At 30.8% G+C, this 22538-nt stretch overlaps 1 protein-coding gene across 2 annotated transcripts; it reads right to left on the bottom strand.

The window, feature by feature from the left end:
- Window positions 1-5540: 5540 nt before the first annotated feature.
- On the bottom strand, window positions 5541-22414 carry LOC136981551 (E3 ubiquitin-protein ligase RNF103-like). 2 transcript variants are annotated; one of them, XM_067277866.1, is made up of 4 exons: window positions 22359-22414; window positions 9292-9532; window positions 8450-8726; window positions 5541-7763 (listed from the first exon to the last, which is right to left on the bottom strand). In XM_067277866.1, the coding sequence occupies exons 2-4, from the start codon at window positions 9524-9526 to the stop codon at window positions 6068-6070; spliced, it is 2208 nt and encodes a 735-aa protein (XP_067133967.1). In that variant the 5' UTR covers window positions 9527-9532; window positions 22359-22414; the 3' UTR covers window positions 5541-6067. The 2 variants fall into 2 exon arrangements, with proteins under 2 accessions (XP_067133967.1, XP_067133966.1); XM_067277865.1 differs by having other exon boundaries at window positions 22355-22394.
- Window positions 22415-22538: the final 124 nt, after the last annotated feature.

The following is a 22538-nucleotide window of genomic DNA, read 5'->3' as shown; positions in this document are numbered from 1 at the left end:
TGCAGCTGTTTGTATGCCGCTTCACCATAGACGAAGAGCCACTTTACCACTTGAAAATGCCAATTTTATGCCATTAAAACAAATTAATTGGCGTTAACTCAAAGTTGCAGATGAATTAATGTTGCTTAAGCCGAAGAACAAATGGCAAAACAGAGACTTAGTAACAGTTGACTATTAACAGTTTATTTCACAAAATACAGCACAAAATATTACAAAAGTTTCGGTAGCAATTTCGTGATTTTTTGTTTTTGTTTTGTTTTTCCTGTTTCGACAATTTATATGTTCCTGCTATAGAAAATAAAACACCAAAAATATAATATATATTAACAAATAAATTCTTCCATAAATCAACAATATCATTTAATTTCGTCTTGGTTTAGAAGCAATGTACAGCCCAACGTCACGATTCGTAGTAGGAAAAATCTACATAAAAATTTGGCACCGATACCTTGCGGATTGGCCAAACTCCGACATAGAATGGAATTACAAAACAAATGGGTGAAATTTTAACCAAATTGGCTAAAAAGGAATGCATTTCAATACCATGCGCTCCACCTTCTAACGCAGTGTTTCCTAAACTTTTTGGATTACGCCCCCTTCTCAGCGTGTATTTCAAAATGAATTTTTGCTCTCATCACCCCCTCGAAGTCTTCTACTGCCCTCGAGGGGGCGGCAGGACCATCTTTGGGAATCACTGTTCTATTGTAACATATTTAATGCTACTAATACACTAGAAACTGATAAAATTAAGCCACAAATAAAAGATTTTTGTAGTAGAAATGAACTCTTATAATTTGTATGATTTATTTGTGTTTTGCTAAAACTGCCATTTAATGAAAGCCAAAATGCCATCCAATTACTGCAGAGTAAATGAATAAGTTACACCGTGTTTGACGAGCTAATCACTTGAATGATCGATTGTCCATGAAAATACTACACAACTGTTGACATTTGGTGTACTGTACTTACTTGTACATTTTGTACAAGTCTGCGAGATTGAACATAACTTAAAGAAAGTAAATTTCAGCAATCGTTACTAAGTTACGATTGCTGAAATTTAGTAATTATTCAAGTAGATTTTGAAAATTTCGAGGATCGGAGAGTCAATTGTATAATGCCTGTTCAGTTTCGAGCAAACTAAAAAGAATTGTACAGTACAAGTCTAATTTATCAAACTGAAAGCATGTAGAGTAAGAATAAAATGCAGAACTATAAAAACCGAGTTAAAAATTGAAAACCTGATAGTGAAATGCACCTTTTACTATCCTTCCGCAATTAAATTTGTAAGATGGAACTCAACATATAGTTTCAAATGTTAAGGCAGGGGTTGATGTAGGTTTTTCAGGGCCTAGGGCTTATTGAAGACCAATGTGGCCCCATTTTTTGTTAATACAAATAATACTGTAAATTATCATTATTATTAATATTAACTATTTCTTACTGTACGATAAGTGCTCATTGTTAATGAAAAAGTTTTAAAAACGATAAAAAGCCTTCTTAGTAAAGAGAATGTGGAACCCACACTAAAATATATTCACTGTGAGAAAAATAAATGGTCTTTGGTGTCATTAATACCGGTGACAGTTTATTTTTCTCACAAAAAAAAAAGAGGCACTTTTGTACTCACAGGCTGGAAAGGATAAAGAATCTAGCATAAGACATAGAAACTCAACAGACAATGCTAAATGATGCTCTTGTTGATTCTATATTCCATTCCAATTTATTTTATATATTATTTCTAATATAAATTCATAAAAATACAATTTAATCAATCATAAAACTTCATTAGAAGTTGATCTATAACACACATCTGTTAAACAAATGACATTAAGTTATGTTCATTCTTGTTCATTCTGTTCTTGTGTAATCATAATTTAAAGTTTCAGACAACTGATCATCCACGTGATCAATCCAGCTGATCATTCAAATGATCAAATGATATACTTTTAGATACTTTAAATTAGGAAATTAAATTTGTGGCACTTACAAAAGCAAATACTTTTTTAAAGTTGCTTTGTATATTGAACAGTTTTCAAATTTCTGAAACTTTATCAAGATATCAAACTTTGTTTTTAATCAAAAACTCTTTGATTTGAATACTATTTACAGATTTACTCGTAGTTACGATATTATCGTTTCTGACCGTACAGATCTCTTTGTAACAAGCAGAAAGATCCCTTTGCTCAATTAGATGAAGTCCCTCTCTTTTAAAGTTATATTTGATTCCTTTCTTAATTTTATTTAGTAACGTAACGTTAATTTGAGAAAAGTGTATCATAAAATACGTAAAAAGCATTCAATCGTACTCTTTACAATGTATAACACAAACAAGGATAAGTGGCATAACGGAAGAGAATTGAGTATCCGTGTGCAATTTGGAGGTGTATTTATCACCTGGTATGCTTTATGGAGCTTTTGGTCTTAACAGAAGTGATTGGAGATAATCGACACAATTTCAATTAAAGGACAGTGAAATCCTGCCCTTTGACAGGCAAAGGAGAGTTAAGGAAAGGAGACAAGAGAGAGAGAGAGAGAAAGTGAGAGAGAGAAGCAGAGTTAAAGTCTGTCTTTAACTCTGTGTATTTATACAAGTATGAAGCTAATATTTACAAGTACTAGATGAACTGATGCTGTCTTTACTCTTGTTATGATGTGTAATGTAATGAAGTGATGACAGCTTAAGCAGCAGCACTATTCATTGATGTCAGAGGTATACAATTTCTCACATTCCATGGATAGTTATCACAATATAGCTATACAAAAGTTATTTTAATTGTAATATTGGTGTTCTACAGCTGCATCAATCAGAAGAAATGGTTAATGATTCTGTATAAGTTAGAAAATACTCTAAGTCATGCATTAATGTAATATTGGTATTGTAAATTATGAACCGAATGCATGAAATTATATAGTACATATCTATGTTATTGTGATTTATTGTATGCTAAATAAGAGCTAACTATAATATGTCTTCAAATCAGGTGATTACTTTGCATTTTGTTAATAGAGTACATTATGAAGAAATGCATAAATACATTGCAGACTGTAAGAATATCTTGCATTAACCTCAATCTTTCTCAGAGTCATGCTGCGATTCAAAATTTTCCACACAAAATGGAACAATCTTGTCAGGACAACTCTGCTATCAAGAGATATCTAACAATTTCATTAAAGAGAATAGCAAATAAACTAAAATATAAAAGAATTTAACAATATTTATCCTGTTCTTAGCTAATCGGCATATATGGAATATATCAAAAAATATTGTCACTTGAACTTTAAATGGCATATATAAATGCTCATCAATAAAAAAATAAGTATCAAAACTTTTATATCATAACTTAAAACATATTTTCTGATTAATTCAATAAAAAACAACAAAACCAGAATAAATGTTTAAGAAGGCAAATATCATTTCGATGAAACAATATCACATGTTAATAAAAGGAAATGTGAAGAGCAGCTCAGTACAAAGGAGCCCAAAATTCCAAGATGCATATTAAAATTATAAGAATGGTTAAGCCAATTCATTATTTGTGACTCCATCACTTAATAAGGACCGAATAGCTTATAAAACTAGTCTGGAATGGCCACGCACTTGCTGTTTTTAAAATAATCTTAAAATATATATACAGTTTATATATATCAGTTAACTGACTCTTGGATCCCTCGGTACATCACAGTCTAAATATTACATCATTAAAAATGATCGAAATCAACTGGAATTGTAAGTAATTAAAATGAGATTGTAAATCTCTTGTTTTGATCACACTAAAATGACACTAGTTCTACATAATAATGACTATCAATGATGTTCTCTTATCATCATTAACTACTTTTGTGTGCATTTCTTTACCGTAGCTACGAAAAGATATTGAAAGTAGAGAAAACTGTCGCAAAATAGCTTCAATGCTATCTTCGTCAATTACAGGAACATGGCGTGCAAAATATTTGATTGTCAATTATGTTTATTTTTTATAGAAAAATAAAAATGCAAACCCAATTAAGTGGCAAATGACAAGTCAAGATGTAAAATGACCAGCAAAGAGAACAAACATGCCATCGATGCCTCATTCAATTTGTTAAAACAATGATGGAATAGGGACGAAGATCACTCACATATAAGAGGAGAATGCTCTTATCTTCCATTGGAAAATATCAACCTTGTTGAAACTGAAATATAATTTTAGCACATGTTTTGAGACAACCAAACTAAATTTAATGCACATTTCTGTTATTAAAACTGTTAATTTGTGTTCTTAAATCTAATTGTTATTATTAGTACTACAATTAAGGGTAGCAATAAAAGATACTTCATTACAATTACTGCACTACATTGTTAGCTGAACAGCATGCAAAATTGTTTATTTATGAGTAATTAACTGAATAATTTGGTTATTCTGTCATATTTCCAAGTAAAGCAGGTAAATTTTTCAATGTGGATGCCAATGGTTTTCAAAATTAGAACAAGCTTATAACTTAGAAATTTGTGGCTGTGTAATTTAGGTGTGTTTCTACAGAAATAAAAGAATAAATGTCAACAGAAGGAAAATGCTGACCAGAATATGATACATTGAAGATTTTGAAGAAACAAAACCCAAACAAGAATATGCTACTTCAGATATATTAAAAACTGATGATACATCAGTAATTATTACCTACAAAATGTAGTTACTAATTGAAAATTGTTGAAAATTAAGAAAAATATAATAAAAAAAGTTATTTTTGGACCTATTGTTCGCATAGAGAAACCATCTACATCTATCCCAGCTTCAAATATTGTGGAATTTTTATCTAAAGTTTACTAAATACGATGATCCAAAAAGGTACTAAACCAATGTTTTATTATTCTTTTATAAAAAATAGAGAATGGTAAGTTTTTATTTGATAGTCTTTTAGAATTTATCAAATTAATTCAATTTTGTTCAGCAGAATGCTAGAAATGAAATGAAATTTTACCATTTAGATACAGTTGTAAATATTCCACCATCTGCTTGATGGAAATGAATTGTTTAGAAGCTTTCCCTAGCTACACTGCCACTTTTATGTGCCATTATATGCAAAATTAAAGCAATCTGATTTGCTATCTCTGTGCTAACCATAAAAAGAGATAAGCATAATTACAATTTTTAACTAACACAAGTTAATTTCTTAGTACTTTATAAGCTAAATTTATTTAAAATATGTTTTTATTTTGAATAATTTCAAAGCACATGATACAAAGGAGGCAAGCGTTTATATGCTGTGAGTCAAATGCTCGGAATAAAAATATATTTCTGAAGAAGTTCAAATTCCGTACAGAGTTATGAAATATGAGAAACCCTGAATGAATTTTTATAAAATTAAACATGAAAAATCAGAAATTTAAGAGGTCAAATTTCTTAAGATATTGTTTTCAGAGTGCTTACAGATTCTGTATGTATGGGTTTGGGTTCAGAATGTATCCAAAGATGAAGCTGTATGCATAAGGTCTACCCGATGACAACACAATAAAGAGCTCCAAAAAGACTTATATTAAGTTTGACTTCTTCAGTTTCAGATTTTTCATTTTCAGGTAATTTTCTTTCTCTTTAGTATCTGTGATAAGAAAAATGTTTATAAAAATAAAGCTAGACTAATTGAACACATGACAGAAACTGGAATTATATATATGGTTTATGCTATCTAGACACAAAAAAATAAGTTTACAGATTTTCCTCCTGACAATATGTACTGTACATTTAGTGATTATTTTTTGTATTGACAGTCAGATGGACAAAACATTGTTAAAAAAATCTCTGTCTACAGTGTCAATTTAGTTTTGATAATCACATTTAAGTGACATAAATGTCATTTTGAAATTAATCGTAAGAGATTTGATCGTCAATTATATGGAATTCGTTTTGTTTACATCCAAGTTTTGCATGCGGATACTCAATTAGATACTCAATAAAATTTTGACGTTTAGATTATTTTGCATAGATTTGAGCTTTTATCAAAAATCAATCTGACAAACAACAGATCCAAACAATAGACTTCCGTTAATAAAATATTACAGAACCATAACAATATATTAGATTGTCGAGAACTATTGAAAGTGGGAATGTTGATTATAGTTGTGTGATTTTGCTTTGTAAGGCGGCCACCGACAGACGGGACAACAGTGATTATTTCTCGATAGCCAGAGCATGATGCAGTTCAAGTGATAGTTGTGCCCGCATGGCAGACCGCACAGAGATTCTCCGTACTTGTAGTTCTCCAAGCAGATTGAACACTCTCGGCATTCTATCATCCCTTTCGGGGCACGAGACGTTTCGGATTCTTTAGACAAAGTATCTTCTTTGATTTCTATTCTCTTTATGTTAGATAATTTATTACAGGAACACATTTTTGATCCTTTCCATGAATGTTCCACGTCATCACTACACGTGGCCATCAAATTTGGTTCGTTGCAATTTTTTATCGCACAGTCCTGACTAGATTTATTTGAATACATTTGTTTTCTAAATTTACAATCACAAATTTTGCTATTATTAGCTTGATTGCCAGATGTGGAATTTGTTTCTTTTGGAATTCTTTCTTTGGCTACTGGAATTTCTTGAGATTGTGCAAATGACGTACTTTCGTCATCGCTAGAACTCCACGATGGCAATTCGAACCAACCCTTCTCCTGGGCTTCTTTGTCATCCGCATCACACCATCCATGGTAATTCCAAATGGGAAGATCATTAATATAATCAGTTGGTATTACTGGTTGTAGCCAGAAGTTAGGAACAGCTAATCTTTCGATTAATAGTTCCATACCTTCTTCCAAATCAAGATCTTGCGGTGCCATCGGTCTAGTAAGGGTAGCCATTGGACGGAAAAAATAATTCATGATGTCACTCTCCCATGAAACTGTCCACCAATTAGAAAAGAAAGGGATGTCATCTATTTCTGGCTCTCGTCCCCATTTTTTCCAGAAAATGCTAACAAGTATACCGTAAATGAAAAATGATATTATACAAAGAGGAAAATTAGTTATCAGCCTCCAGTCATTTCTTATAACGACAAAAATAAACGTATCACTTATTACGCGAGTAAATTTTAAACAGAAAGATGTGATTACTTCCATGAAAGAAAACTGGTACAAAGTGACAATAAATAACCAAAATAAAAACAAAATGGAATTATACTTCACAAGATTGATTATACAACGAATTAAATGCTTCCATAATTTTCCACTTACTAAAAATATATCAAATCCAACGAAAACATTGACTAGCAACAGACTCGATAAAAATATATCATTCATCTCGGGACTGTAAAATTTTAGAAACAGTTCCATGCTTTTAAAATTTAAGTTTTCACCTGGTCTATAACCATAATATATCTTCTTTTCTGGAGTAATGACAACATACTTAGGAAATTTAGAAATTCCAGTCAATTTTGCATAATGGTGGCCTTCGTCATCACTAGCAACTGGAACAATTCCAAACTTGACACGGCCATTAAATTTTATGGCGAGTGCTGAAATGAACAGAGGCGGTTCTAACAGAGTGGAGAATAATATAATACGTATTTTGGAGCTTTCCTCCGAGTTATAAATCAACCAGTCTTTCAGTTTCTTTACAGATGTTATGCGCTTCACTCGTGATGAAAGCTGCTGCCATACCCATGCCAAAATGGGCTGTAATTTTGTGGGATAAAGATAACTGTGCATAACAACATCTTCTTTTGCCTTTTGACCTCTGGGAAGAGCAAGAATTAAACGTGGAGAAGTCCATCCTTTGCGCAAACATAATCTGTGAAATGGAAAATATTTTCTTATATAACTTGTTGCCATAAGAGAATTATTCACGATTCTTTATAAAGATATGTATAAAATGCAAAATGAGTGAAACTTGAATCTACTTAATACTATGTATCAAAGCCAAGACAGCACAAGAGAAATATAAATAATACTGATGCAATATTGCTGCTGCTTCCTTGCAGGATTTTAATTATATAATGTTCAAGATGTATATATTTCTGTTGTACTGACTTGATATGAAATTATATTTTCTGTTAGTTATGTTTTTTTATTGAATGATTAATTAATATACAGGGTGACAAAATGAAAAATTTACTTGTAAGCTCATAGCATTGCAAATATATTCAACAATGTCATTATCTCTTGCTGCCTTGCTATTTATTGTAAGAGACAACATTTATACTTACTATTGACTTTCAAGTCAATAGTAAGTATAAATGAAACTCTAAATAAATAAAAAATATAGTATATGATGAGTGGATCGGACACTCATAACTCCTGGCTTTATCAAGTCTACACTTTAAAATTAAACTTTTCACTCGATTGCTCAGTATTATAAAATTACAGTTTAGATATTAATGTGTTATACTGAGTTTTAGATTATTAAAGAAATGTTGTGAATTCTGTATTATGTTGATTTGTATTTCTACAAATTTAAAAGTCATTTATTTAACCCACCTCTTATCGAGAGTACACCTGAAAATTCCTGTTCTCATCCCAAAGCGATTTACTTTGGAAACAACTTGCTGCCAGGTAACGTCATCTAATAAAGGTTTACTTCCGTCTGCTGGAATCACCTGTACCAACCAAACACTATCCTTTGTGTCTTCGACTTCTTCGTAGAAATGCTCTCCGCAACTAAACTGGGTGGTCTGAGGTGTGGCAGAAGAACCAGAGATTATTTTGTCAGAATCTTCTATGACTGCTTCATCCAATTCACTTTTGGTTAATTCTCCTAAAAATGCAAAATTGGGTTTACTAAAAATAAACATGATGATAAAATCAAAAGTAGTTTAGTTGCTTTTAGTATCAATGTGTTTGAGAAAACAGCTGTTAAAGAATTATATTTACAATTAAAACAATTAGAATAATTAAAGAATTCAAACAATTTAAAAAATATTACCTTTACATTATTAAAAACAAACCCAGATGATAAATTAATTTAAAATTCGTCCTTGTAAGGAACATGCCTTCATATTCTTCCTTCAGAGTAGACCTTTATTTTGAAACTCTTTTTCCATCTCAAAATAAAGGTCCTACTTACATTATAGAATTATAAATCAATTTTAAATTATAATTATTTGATTATTCAAATCTGCAGATTCCAAAACATTGACATATAAAATTTGATTTTGTTTGGACTGCTACATATACCATCAGATCACCACCAGCACTGAATAGAACTATTTTAATTACGATCACCCCATACATCTAAACACAGCACTGTTATAGATCCTGCATTTTAAACTTTAAAATATATGCTACAAAACAGAATTTAAGAAACAAATTAAATTCCTCACCCGAGGCATCCACCAGAGCAGTCAGTTCCTGTTTTTCAACGACTCCTGCATAACTCACACCTCGACTATCCAATAATTGCTTCAATTTTCTCACACTGAGTGAGAAGGGATCGAGAACAGTCCTCGTTGGAAAAAACAGTCTTCCGCCATGATACCAAGATGCTGCCTCCAGCAGCCGAGTCAGAAAGAACAGCAGTAGGAGGTAAAGAGATAACAATAATATCTTTACCCACATGATGCCCTATTATAGTGTGTTTAAAATGAATTTTTTTTAATATCTCAAATAATAATCATTATAAAAATTAAGAATATATTTATTATTCTAAATTTATTATTCTAAAATAAAATTTTTCAAGGATTTTCATCTCATCTATATTTCTAGATGGTTGAAAGTTAACAGTAGACGTATAGCCAAGTAAGAAAAACTCGAAAGTGAAAGGTCAACAACAGACAAAGCAAGTTTTACAAGATTTTTCTATGTATCTTCTAATAATTTTTGTATTAATATGTATGAAAGCTGATTATATTTTATTCTATACACACATAAAACATTCATTCCTCCAATTTTATCTTTTGCACTTCAAAAATTAGAGGAGAAGGTGGTATTATGGAACCTATCCATTTCACACAATACAATAGATGCAAACACTAGCAAATTGTGGCTGAACTGCACTAGGCAGACACCATAGCAAGGGAAGGACGCCTCCCACTTCAGTTATGTGGTTGAGCTCGGTGAAACAGGACATTTGTGTTTTTTTGCAATTCCAAACTTTTGAATGGTAAATGAATTTAATTACTTCTAAAATATAAATCATGTAGTTGTAGGTTCCCTGGCGCATGTGTCCTGTTCTAGAGGCCTAGAAGTACACGTTAGTCTGTCTGATGTTCACGTTTTTAAAGTTTGATGTCGACAAAATTAAGTTAATCCAAGGCGATGCGTGAAGTACGGACCCCATTGGTGCTTTTAATATGGAACCCGACTCCTCTGGGGTTCCATATTACCCACAAATTCAAACTATGGAATAATTTTTGTAAAAGTATGTGATGGATGAATGAAAAAATTAGAAATAGATACCTGAAACTATAAATAAGTAGATCTAGTTAAATTTTGCAGTTATTTTGGTTAAAAAAAAAAAAAAACTGTTCGGGATAGATAAGTGTTCTTTTAAACTGATTTTTTTGAATTTTCAGATGCTTAGAGCCTAGCTGAACAAGCTGAAGAAAAACCTGAAGAGACAAATGGAGCCAGGAGAAAATGGCAGAAGCAATGAGTATGGTATGGGACAAGAAAATGGAGCTGAAAAAAGCTGCAAAATTTTATGAGGTTCCAAAAACTACTTTGCGAACTTTCTTTTGGCAAGCAGACATTCGACCGGAGCAATTTGTGAAGAAGACACTAGTTAGAAAGCCAATTCTTCTGAGAATATCGAAAAAGAGCTGGTGGAATATATATTATTGTTGGAGGTCAAATTTTATTATTATTAAAGCATTTTTTTGATAAAATACATTGGAGTAAATGATTTTGTAATTAATTAACTTTCTTTGTACTTTTCTATTTGTTTTTGAATACATTAAAGCATTTTTTTGAAAACACAATGGGGTTCCATATTACCACCCGGCTTCCCAAAAACTACTTTTTGACTTCTTTTACAGAAGCCTTCGAAAACCATATTTATAGTTATGCTAGCGAAAAATCCAATTAGTAACATTTAGTTTAATAGTTACCAGTACTTTCCACACAAAAAGATGTGGATGTAGTTATGATACCTTGTTTACAATTCACTATAATGTAAACGGGGTTCCATAATACCACCTTCTCCTATACATAGTAATTACAGTAGTTTCAAACCTATCGGGATAATTAAAAATATAAAAATTTTTTATATTTGTAGCACTTCAGATGCATTTAACAACTAACATCAAGCCTAAAACTGAGCTTCCTTCAACTTATAAACCAATCTGATTTAAATCTTGTCTTTAAACTATGCTGCATTTGTAAAAGCAAACAGGATCTGGTATGACTATTTCATTAGCTGTGCTGATGGGTCAAAGAAAAGAATGAGGCAATATTAAATTGTATTATGCAATCAAAACAATTCATGATATTACGAGTTAACTTTCTACATTCTAATATTCAACACTTCTTGTTGGGTAGTGCTTGCAGTCAATGTGAGGAAAAACTAGTTCATTGTCAATTGGAGTTGAACTCATGCATAGTTTAGAGGAAGTTTCCCAAATAAATGGAACAGTGAGCTGGTGGTAATGGCCAGAATGGCTACAAAAAGCAACTGTGTAAACATAGTTTAAGTTTACTTGATGAAAGTGAAGCACATTATGATATGTACTGTATATAGACAATGTTGACTAAGCTGGGGACTATAATATTTCTTAGGGAGCATAGCCACTTCACAGGACTATACCACGTATAAAGTTTGAACCTATTTAGAGAAATAATAGTTTTCGTTAATTTTTATTATAGATCGTCTGTTCTTGACCACGAAGATCATATGCCGATAGCATTATATATTCAAGATGAAATTAGACGTTTGAGGAAAGTTATTAAACACATTCTACAGATAAGAAATACTTAAATTGTCAAATAAATTTAAACAAATGGATTTGATTAATGACAATGATGATTCGAATGTTTTTGTAACTCAGAGAATGGAATAAATGCAGTATAAAATGAAAAATGAAAGAACTACACATATCAATTCGTACTGTGTCACACATAATCAGATAACACTGTGACATTTTGACATCACATTTGTGAATCTTAGTCTTAAATATTTGATAAATTTGTACATTCAGCAGAATTATCTCTTATTTCTCCAACACAGATAAGAATTATGTAAACATCCTTTATATATGTATATAAATGCACAGTCTATTTTTTAAGATAATGTTTATCTATGTGTGTCTGTGCACGTGTCTGCAATAAAGACAAATCTTATCTTTTAAGATAAAGCCAAAATAACAAAATTAAAAAGAGAATTATCTTTACCTTTAATTTGATACGTTTCTTTAAACAATCACAAAACGATAAAAATAAATGGTGGATGTTATTGTGCCATTATCTTTTATAGAATCATTGAGGAAATGGAACAATCCACTATCGAGGGTAGCAATTTAAATATAGCTATCTATATCACTGGATTTGAAAAAAACAAATTTACAAATTATATAAAGATGTGAGTAATTTAAGAGCATTTATATAACTTGATGATAGGAAAAATGACAAACTAGTTTATTGTCAAATTAATGTAAACAAAAGCTCGGAAACATTTCCACTATTCTTCCGTAGAACAATTTGTGTAACAATGAAATAAAGAATGAGAGTTTTAATATAAACACTCAAGTTGAAACAAGATATTTTGCTTCTAAATGTCATTCATTTATAAAGTACAGGATTAAAAAAACAGCATTTAATCAGTTACAGAGATGGTATTTTCATCATCATAAGACTTTGTTAAAACATGGAAAAATATAACGAGATATAATGATTGTGAATTTGGAAAAAACCCACAATGGAACAGTATTTAGAAACAAACTAAAAGATAAGTGATGCCATTGAAATTAATGGAGTAGACCTTTCAATTTATAATTTAATTAGATTATTTTATCAGTTCTCTGACAAGAGATAAAAGAAAAAGACAGCAATTAAACTGTTAAGAACATTTATTGATAGAAATATATGTTAATTTTTATCTTTTGTAAGTAATTGGAATGTAAGCAAAAACTGGGCTGGAAGTAGAAAGTATTACAAAAACTTTAAAGCTTGACTATTACAATTTAGTCATACTTATACATTTTTGGGAGAAATTTATTATCGAATTTTATAATTTTTGGTCTTTAAAGATATAAACGAGAATTCTTATTGAGTAATAGTTGTTTTGCAATAGTGTGACTGCTTTACTGTGTGAAATCGAATGCAAACCATATGCATCAATAGAATTCTATTTATAGTAAAGACAAATTCAATGACTGAAAACATGATAATGAAATTATAAAATAAAAATGCTCTTCTTTCTAAATGCTAAAATAGTTTCTAATGGGATAAAATTGTAAATTTTCAGTTTATAAAGTAACATTTCCTGTTACTATTCGTCCATTAACAATACATCTACTCTTTACAGTTTTTGTTGCAATTAATAAAAAGTCACCACTAATATTTAAATTGTATAAATTTTTAATAAAAATACATTAAGTAAAAGTACTTTTTACTAAATTAAATAGAATTCTTTGGCTAACAAGTCAGAATGCAGTGAATATGTTCTGAGAGAATGTAATTTAAATTTCTAAGCGAGCAATTAATGCACTATCAAGGTTAATGTTAGGTTGGTTAATAATAGGTGAATTAAGAATACTATTAATACAGTAGTTTCATATGGAAAAAGTTTTACAGGAATCTGTCACTAAGGGCAATAAAATTGGAAGATGGAATGGTGCACAACAGTGATGGAAATCTAGATATATAAAACAACATAATGATGCCAATGATGATTCAGTTCTCCTGAATCCACATCTGAATGCATTCACAGCAGCTCCACACATTTGGTATTCACTTAATTCCAAGCAAACATTTGGCCAATACAGAGTAGAGTGGATGATTTATTCATGACTAAAATTCGATATTTGACATTTTCCATTCTCGGCTGGTATATTGTGCTGAACCAAAAGGGACAAATAGGCAATTATTTGGCAATCGGCAGATACAGAATGTACAAAACCGTCTTAATGTAAACGATACTTCGGAACGATCAAACTCTGGCACTTTATTAAGCTTCAAAATTGATCATAAAGAAGCTTAGTGTTGGCATAAATTTTCATGGGTTTAGAATAACAAACAGTAGAATTGCTTACTGACATCTTTTTGTTCTTAAAACAGCATTAATGTTAAATTCCTGGTTAATTATCATAATATTCTTTTATTGTTGGCATCATAAATATAATTAAAAATTACATAATGATATTCTACTTTATTTTTTCAGAATTTAAAAGTATTAAAACTTTACCAAAGCTGCTCTAAAACAATAATAATAAAATCCAATAAAAATGAAAACTGTTACCATTCATGTACCAAAGCCTGTTACTGGTGCGAAACTTAAATAAAAACAAAAAGAATGAAAAAAACAGTACTTCACAAATGTTTTCAAACCAAAAGCGGTTCTTCTTCGAGTGAAACGGCAAATTTCTGACGGAATGCAAGCAAATAAGAACACAACAACATGAAAGTTCATTCTGTTTTTTCATTCTTTTTGTTTTTATTTGAGTTTCACATCGGTAACAGGCTTTGGTACACGAATGTCTTCACCCCTGTGTTGTTTTATTGTAGAGATTTAAAAGTGTTACATTAAATAATATAAATTTGCTCAAGAAAAACCTGGCAACATTTAAAATTTTGGTGGTGCTATCTGTTACAATATTTTATTAAAAACTTTATATTTTTATTATAAAATGGCAAAAAGGATAGGGATGGGTTTTATAAAAAACTGTAAATGCTAATAACGAGTAAAATTGTCATTAAGTCCAACCTTATTCAAGATATGCACACATTCCCTCTCTATCTCTCCACCCTCTTGACCTTTAACCACGAAAAATTAATAGCATCAATCCCCCCAATAAACAAACCTCCCTGCAAAATTTCAGAAATTTTTGACAAAAAGCTCACGAGTTAGTAAGCTTTAAAGAGGGTGAACAAAACTGTGCTCCCCAAATACACACTAACATATAGAAAAAACTCCCAAATTCTTTTGCATATCTCAATGTTTCAAGATTCCAAGTCCAAAAATGTAAAAATCTGGAATGGGATCATTTTTGACTGATCACCATACTTTCTCTCTGTTATATATAACAGAGTTAAGAAAGTAAAAGTATTTCTAAAATTATGTAAGAAATAAAGCTTTGCAAAATGTGTTTAATGTTATTAAGCCTCTAAAAGACTTTGACATCAAGGTATTAAATGGTAAATATATTTTTTAATCTTTAAAAGATTCCACAGCTAAGATATAAACTGTTTACTTTAAAGTTCATCTTTTATGGCTGGTCTGCTTTGAATTTTCTTCCTAGAAATAATTAAGTAAATGCAATACCATTTTTATGACCAAAAGCATCATCCAAATCTCAATTTAAAGCTAACAAATATAAGCAGGGCCAATTTATAAAATGGAATACACCGTCGGTAAATGGATATCGGTGTTTCGGATGAATAAATAGAACGCTATTTATAAAGCCGTCCCGAAGATGAATTTTGTAATGTTGAAAATGTCTGAACGAAGTATATACATTTATATTTTGAATGGTTTGTTTTATTCGTTCATCTCACAGAAAACCGATTTCCATTTATTGAATAATACGAGCATATCCAATTGATACTGCTCTCCTCAAGAGCTAAAACCTTAAACCAAACAATTGCTATATTTTAATTGAGTTACTTTACCACTACTGTTAATAATTAAATTCTGAGTAACTTGTACTAGAGGTAGCTGTCATACAGCAATCATTTGGCTTATTATTAAAACATCAAGTTTTGAGATATTGATATGTGCTAAAACCTTACAAAACCAAAGTGCATTATCAGGAACATATATCAAGAGAAAAGATCATCAACTCAATCGAAGGATGATGTGATCATCATCTCGCAATTTTTATTTCTTTTGTTGACTACTAGCAGTGAGCTTCTTACTCAAAAGTGCAAGAGTTTTCTATAAAGACTCCAAGAAAAGCATAGCAAATTGAATTCATTTTCAAAGAACATACCTAAAAAATGTACTATAAGCATATCCAAACTAAGAGACAAAGTTGCTACGCAATAAATGAAGTAACAATATCACAATAAACTATTCCTAGATCAATATAATTGAAAACCAAGTAAATATTTACTTAATGAAGAATATTTTTGAAACTATTTCTAGAATGAGATAACTCTAGTCAAATATTATATATAAACTAAAATTATTTTAGTAGTGTTTAGAGTAAAATTGTAAGATTGTAATTATTTTAGTAGCATAAGATATATGAATGAGATTGGACATACTTCATTTCTATTCAGAACATGAATGGAATTATGAAACTTGCATTTTTATCAGGCAAAACAGCAACTCAAAAGATTTTCTCCGCAATATTTCAACATGTTTTGCTTTATGCTCTTCTGTTCCCCATGTAGTATTTACTATATCAATTCTCAGAAAACACTCGTTATACAGGGTGTCTGAAAAGTTACCATGCAGTGGAAAAGGTGTAAGTTTTAATAAATGTAGAGTTTAATGTATAATATTATATTTTCTACATCAAATGTCTCCCAAAGACCCCAAAATTCAGAGGAATAGTGGGCCAGATTATGCAATTGACAAAAAAAGTCTTCCAAAAATTGGAACATCTGTGAGTGAGTGATAACACCAACTACCACAAAGTGGAAATGTGAAATATACAAAATACGAATCTTGTATGCAATGCCATATATATAACTTTAATGTCATTACAAATTTCTCATTGCACAGTTACTTTTCGAACACCCTGTATAATGCAGCTGCAATCCTTTCCACGTGTTTTTCAAATCTTGTAAAGATTTAAAAGAACCATTTTCTTCACAAAATTAAAAAAAACCAGTGAAAAACCTTTTAAATTCAGTTAAGTATAATGAAAACTGCATCTTTCTGTTTCACTTCCTCAATAAAATAATTCACACAAACAAATACTTATTGTAACATCGTCACAATGCAAGGTTGAAATTTTTAATTTAATTTAATTTAAATTATCCTTCACTAATAGAGACAAGCAGATCCTCTATTAACTGCTTTCAGAGAAAAAGTTTTGAATTGAAATAACGTGACTTCTGGTTTGCATCAGAAGTTAAGATATAGTTAATCGGGTCCTCCTGACCCTAAGGTTTCTATATCTGGTCTTGGCTTTTCCCTATCTAACTCTGTTCTTGAGATTAAAGAAGGACAGACAGTGGGAATTTATGTCAACAATTTTTTCAAATTATAGCCCAAATATATACAAAGTAATCACAGTCTTTATGCATTCTAGCCAGAAATTATCCGTAGGATCCCCTGTTCCTTATTCAAATTTTAATATTTTCTGACATCTCCATGCCTACCTGACATGACAATCATGGAACACTTTTCACCTTAATAAAAAGTTTTGACACTCACGATTTTTACTTTATAAATGAAACAAAAAAAAAAAAAAAAAAAAAAATCAAAAATTATTTATAAAATATATAAAAACCAATAATAGTTAATAATTATTATTGATTCAAACTGATAATTATTATAGAGCTAGAGGAACTGAGTTGAGCGCCACCTGTACGCAGGCAAAGAAAACTGCTTCGGGAAAACATGTGCGTCTTTGGGTTTGGATACGTACCGAACTGAGGTGCTTGTTTTCTTCCTGTGATTATGAACCACAGCTTTCTGCCACACAAAACTTCAAAAATAACTGTTGTGTGGTCGGTTGTAGTGTTACCTATATTACTGCGCCGCCAGGTACAAAGTTAACCAGTAATGTGCGATAGTATTTTTGTAAAAATCAATATTAATATCAATAATACGTGCAGAATCACAGATAATACGACACACGTATGTGCAGAATCAATACATTAAGTCAAAACGATCTACGGTCACTTCTCGAGTTACGACCACCTCGACTTATGACCATTCGCACTTACGATGAAAAAATTTCATTAAAAAAAATTTTTTAAATGTATCAATTTTTTATAGTTTTCATCAAATATATATCATATACATATATATCTTGCACATTTCTGGTCATTGATTGCGTCATATTTAGTTTTGTTCTGCAATTAGTTACCCTTCATGTGTGCTTGTGTAAGATGGCCAACTGTTGTTAAGTACAGTCACTTCTTGACTTACGTCCGAAGTTGCAGAACCGAACCCCGTCGTAAGTCGAGAAGTGATTGTATTGACTAAGCAGGCATTACTTTGACTGTAAACTGCTGAAAATATGTATATATTATATAGTATTTTAAAATATATACTTATACATAATATATAAATTTATAATTTATCAAATTTTTATATTAAAATATATATAGTGTTATGTGTAACGTAGAAAATTCATACCAGATAAATTCATATATTGCAAGAATGCTATTATTCCTCAACAACAATCAAATGAACAAAATGTTGAAACAAAAGTAATGTACTAAACTTTAAAATTATCACATTGAACAATCACTAGTAAGATTATCATCATTGGAATCTTCCTCACTAGAATGTTTTCGTATAGTTGAAGCAGACGATGGCTTCTAAGTGTAACATGTATCGTTGTTGCTTTTACTAATAACATTGCTTCACAGGAATTGATAATAACTCAATTTTGTAGTTTAGTGTTTATTAAATTTAATTGCAAAAAAATATGTTCAACTGCTGCACTTGAACAGGGAAGCAATAAAAACATCTATTTACTGCCAAAGTAAAATAAAAAAATATAGAAATATAGAATAAAAATGTTTTGAAAGGTACTAAATTGAAAGAAAAGTTATTAGGATTTCATGAATAGTATTAGGAAAGTAGTGTTGGGTATCCTGGTACTAGAACAAGTAAAAAGATACTAGATTAGTACAAAAGTACTTGATGGTGCTGCCTTTGTAGCCCCAATTCTGTTACCCTGTGTCACCACTAGAGGCGCCTCGATCTAGTTCAGGGGCGGCCAACAAGTCCATCGCGATCGACCGGTCGATCGCCAAGCCAATTTTAGTCGATCGCTAGCGATGTCTTGATTTAATGTATTATATTTGTAACCGAACGCAACTGTATGCATGCAGTTATGACTCGACTCATAAGCAGTGAGTGCACTTTGTACTGAAACAGTGTATAAACATAGTATGTATTTCACACTTCCCCTTCCCCACTTAGACTATGCCTATGACAACAAGTTGATTGCGACACATTTTTACGATAAAAAGTAGATCTTATGTGAACGAAAGTTGGCCACCCCTGATCTAGTTTCACAGTTCCTTCCACTAGCTCTATAAAGGCTTAATTTTTTCAGATGATTTCATCTGAGAGAATCAAATGCATTCAGTTCTTTTGCAAATCGTAAAACAAACACTAAAGTCTTTCAATATTGCTAGTCCTATGCAACAGTTTCTCTGAAAGGAATCAATTTTTAGTAGTCAAATAAAAAGAATCAAATATTTGGGAAATAACCAAATACACAATTCAATTTTCTTGCTGTTAGACTAGGTGAATTCTATATTCCAAAAATGCGAGCCATGCAGAGCCTGTTCAAAGGCCCCCTTTTCCTATGGAATAATAACAACTTTTAAAACTATTTAAATGAACTTTTCATACATATTTTAAACCATCAATTAATGCTCAAAGATAGTTTTATTGCTAAACCTCAGATTTTTTCGGCAGAACCTAAAGGTTCCATGAAACATGAGTCAAAAACCACCATATTAAAGTAATCCTCAATAGTTGTTTTAAGTTTGTAAAGCAGAATTACGAAATTCTCCTTTGGAAATGCCTCAAAGTAAATTGTCATATGTGAAGTGTAGAGTTTGAGGTGACGATGCTGTGTAGATCCACATCTGATTCACACCCACTGAATATATCAAGTGATTGTGTTCTGGGTCTCTCAGTTAGAAAATTTAGTGTGTCAAAACCACTCTGTTCAGTAATATAATTTAAATTATTTTTGAATTAAATAATTTTTTAACTTAACTGTAAATAAAATGATCCACACTCCAATTCTACAAATAATTATGTACCTCACAATACTATCTTGATTACAAGTAAACAGTAATTATTGTAATTACAGAACTAATTTAAAACGAAAAAAAAACCCTCTTTAATGGCATCAAATTAGCAAAAAAATATCTATTTTAAATGTAGTTAAAATATGAATTTTTAGCAGTTTATAACAAAAAACTGACTATTAAATTTGTGTAAACTTGAAAACAAACTTGCATCACTTGAATGTTACAATATTTCTCTTAAAAAGCATCAAATTTAATGAATTCAAACAAGAAATAAGATTTCACATAATACAAAATATACAATTCATATTACTTTTTAATTAATGCACAGCAGTACACTGAAAATTAAAAAGTAACTTTGCCCAAAATTAGTTAACTATGTAGAGTTTTCATCTAAAATAACTAAATTACAATCAAAAAGTTTGATAACGGCAGTGTATGGAATTCAAAAGTAATCTTAGATTACATGTAAATAAATTTCCAAAATTTGAAGTTGAATGTTTGCAAGCAAATGTTCTAGTTACTATATTCTCCTGCTAATATTCCTTGAACAAATGGGTGCCAGATTATTGAGTATGTATAGGCATTAAGCCTGCACAAAGGCAATGAATGATGTGACTCATCACCCGTCAATATAGATTCCTTTTGAAAGCAGGCAGACAAATGATGTGGCATGCAGACATGTCAATAGCTATTTGCTTTTTAAAAATAGATATTATATCCCGTATGATAATCCTCTTTGCTTTCTTATCTTTCTGGGCACCTGGTTGACGTATGGCAAAGTTCTTGTGATTGACAGTGGTACAGTGAGGGAAAAATATATTAGTCTGAAACATTTGTATGGGTATATAACTGAGAGTTGTTCAAATGAGCAATGTTAGACATTATCTCCCATAGGCTTCAGCCAGGACCAGTGAAAAACATCTCATAACCAAGAGAGTCACTGTAATTGAGAAATTTACTATAAAATTCACAGTTTTTAAACATTATTTATTACATTTATCGATGCCTGACTTCCCAACACACCGGTTGAATATATATCGACTTACTTTAACCAAATAATCGGAGTGTTTATGTTCTATTATTGAAAACATTTTGGAGGCCCCTTCTGGGTTCTTCCTCGGGCATACATTCGTTACAAGCCAGCTGTTAAATTTTGGACTTTATTTGAAAGGTATTTGATTCGGGACACCAAATGCTCACGCATTCCAAGAGATTCAAATATCGAAAAATACGACAAGTTTCAAAACGAGCATAGGTTCCAATTTAAATCCAATAGTAAAATTAAATGCTATTGTCCAGTACGTCCTACCGATCAATAAGCATCTAGTATAAGCGTGACGTAAAAATAAGTGAAAAAATCAAACATTTCTGTTTCTGACTCAAAAAACTATTACCAAGCATATATTTATCACAGCCTCAAAAATCTTACGATAAGATTAGCAAACATCTATCGTTTCTTGCATATAATACTACAAAAGCTCAAATAACAAATCTAAGTTGTAATAGATAAAAAAAATAACAGTATACTTCGGTAAAGAGCTCATCCATATACCATTCACTAACCAACCCACACCTCTAAGAGCGAGATTGTGAATTAGCAGAAAATCATATTGTTTTTTCGAATCTCTTTCAGAAAACAGTTACTTCACTCATTATTATGTCGTTTGATACGATTAAAAAAAAAAAAAAAACACCAGGTTTTTTTTTTTTAAATAAAGTTTATTTTTACAGTCACAGCTTCCACAACTTTTTTCACCATTTCATTTACCCTACATAAAAGTGGTACATATTTTATAATTAGCTTGTAAAATACCAAAAACAAGAGAAGATTTTTATTAATTTTAGTCACTTCTCGGTATTTTTTGTCGAAGGAACTTAATAAAGAATCGACGAGACAGTTCCTTCTCTTAAATGCTTCCGAAATAATTAATTTTCTACTAAATAACAGCAGCTTCCATGTTTTCCGAATGGACCACTTACCTACATTTTTCCATTACATTACACCTTAAGCCGAATAAATAAATCAAATAATTCACAATTCGCGAGTGTTTCAGCAATTGTAGAATTAATTTAAGCATTAAAAAACGCGAATTTCAAAATAAATTTCACTTTCGTCCCACTTCAATTCACATTAAAAAAAAAAAAAAAAATGCATCCAGCTAGAGCAGAAGTGTGAACCAAAACATCGCAGTTTAACTCGACAAAACGCGATCAATAGCTAAATATTTAACTCGTAAAAGCGATAACAAGAAAAATAAGACGTGTAACAACTTTAGAATTCATTTTGACGAGATTTACTTTTAATAAATAATAAAAAAATAAATAAAAACGTACGTACATAAGTTGTTTACCGACCTCGTCCTTTCACTTCGACTACTTACAGCGACGCCTAATGACGAAATTTCCACACAATTTTATTATTATTATTATTGTATATTTTTTAAAATACGATTTATAAACTGATTTAAATTAATTTTAATAAATTATTACTCTAAATCAATTTTGAACTATTATAAAA

Source organism: Centruroides vittatus, unplaced genomic scaffold (genome assembly GCF_030686945.1).
Source record: "Centruroides vittatus isolate TY-2023 unplaced genomic scaffold, ASM3068694v2 contig_767, whole genome shotgun sequence".
In the NCBI taxonomy this organism is placed as follows: domain Eukaryota; kingdom Metazoa; phylum Arthropoda; class Arachnida; order Scorpiones; family Buthidae; genus Centruroides; species Centruroides vittatus.
This window is presented reverse-complemented; position numbering and strand designations above follow the sequence as displayed.

What these genes read in the sequence shown, in the direction of transcription:
- LOC136981551 (XM_067277865.1), bottom strand. An exon ending in TGCTCTGGTGGATGCCTCGG is followed by an intron (nt 8,727 to 9,291) that starts GTGAGGAATTTA and finishes TTGCATTTTTAG; the next exon opens with GAGAATTAACCAAAAGTGAA. An exon ending in AGGTGTACTCTCGATAAGAG is followed by an intron (nt 7,764 to 8,449) that starts GTGGGTTAAATA and finishes TCCATTTCACAG; the next exon opens with ATTATGTTTGCGCAAAGGAT.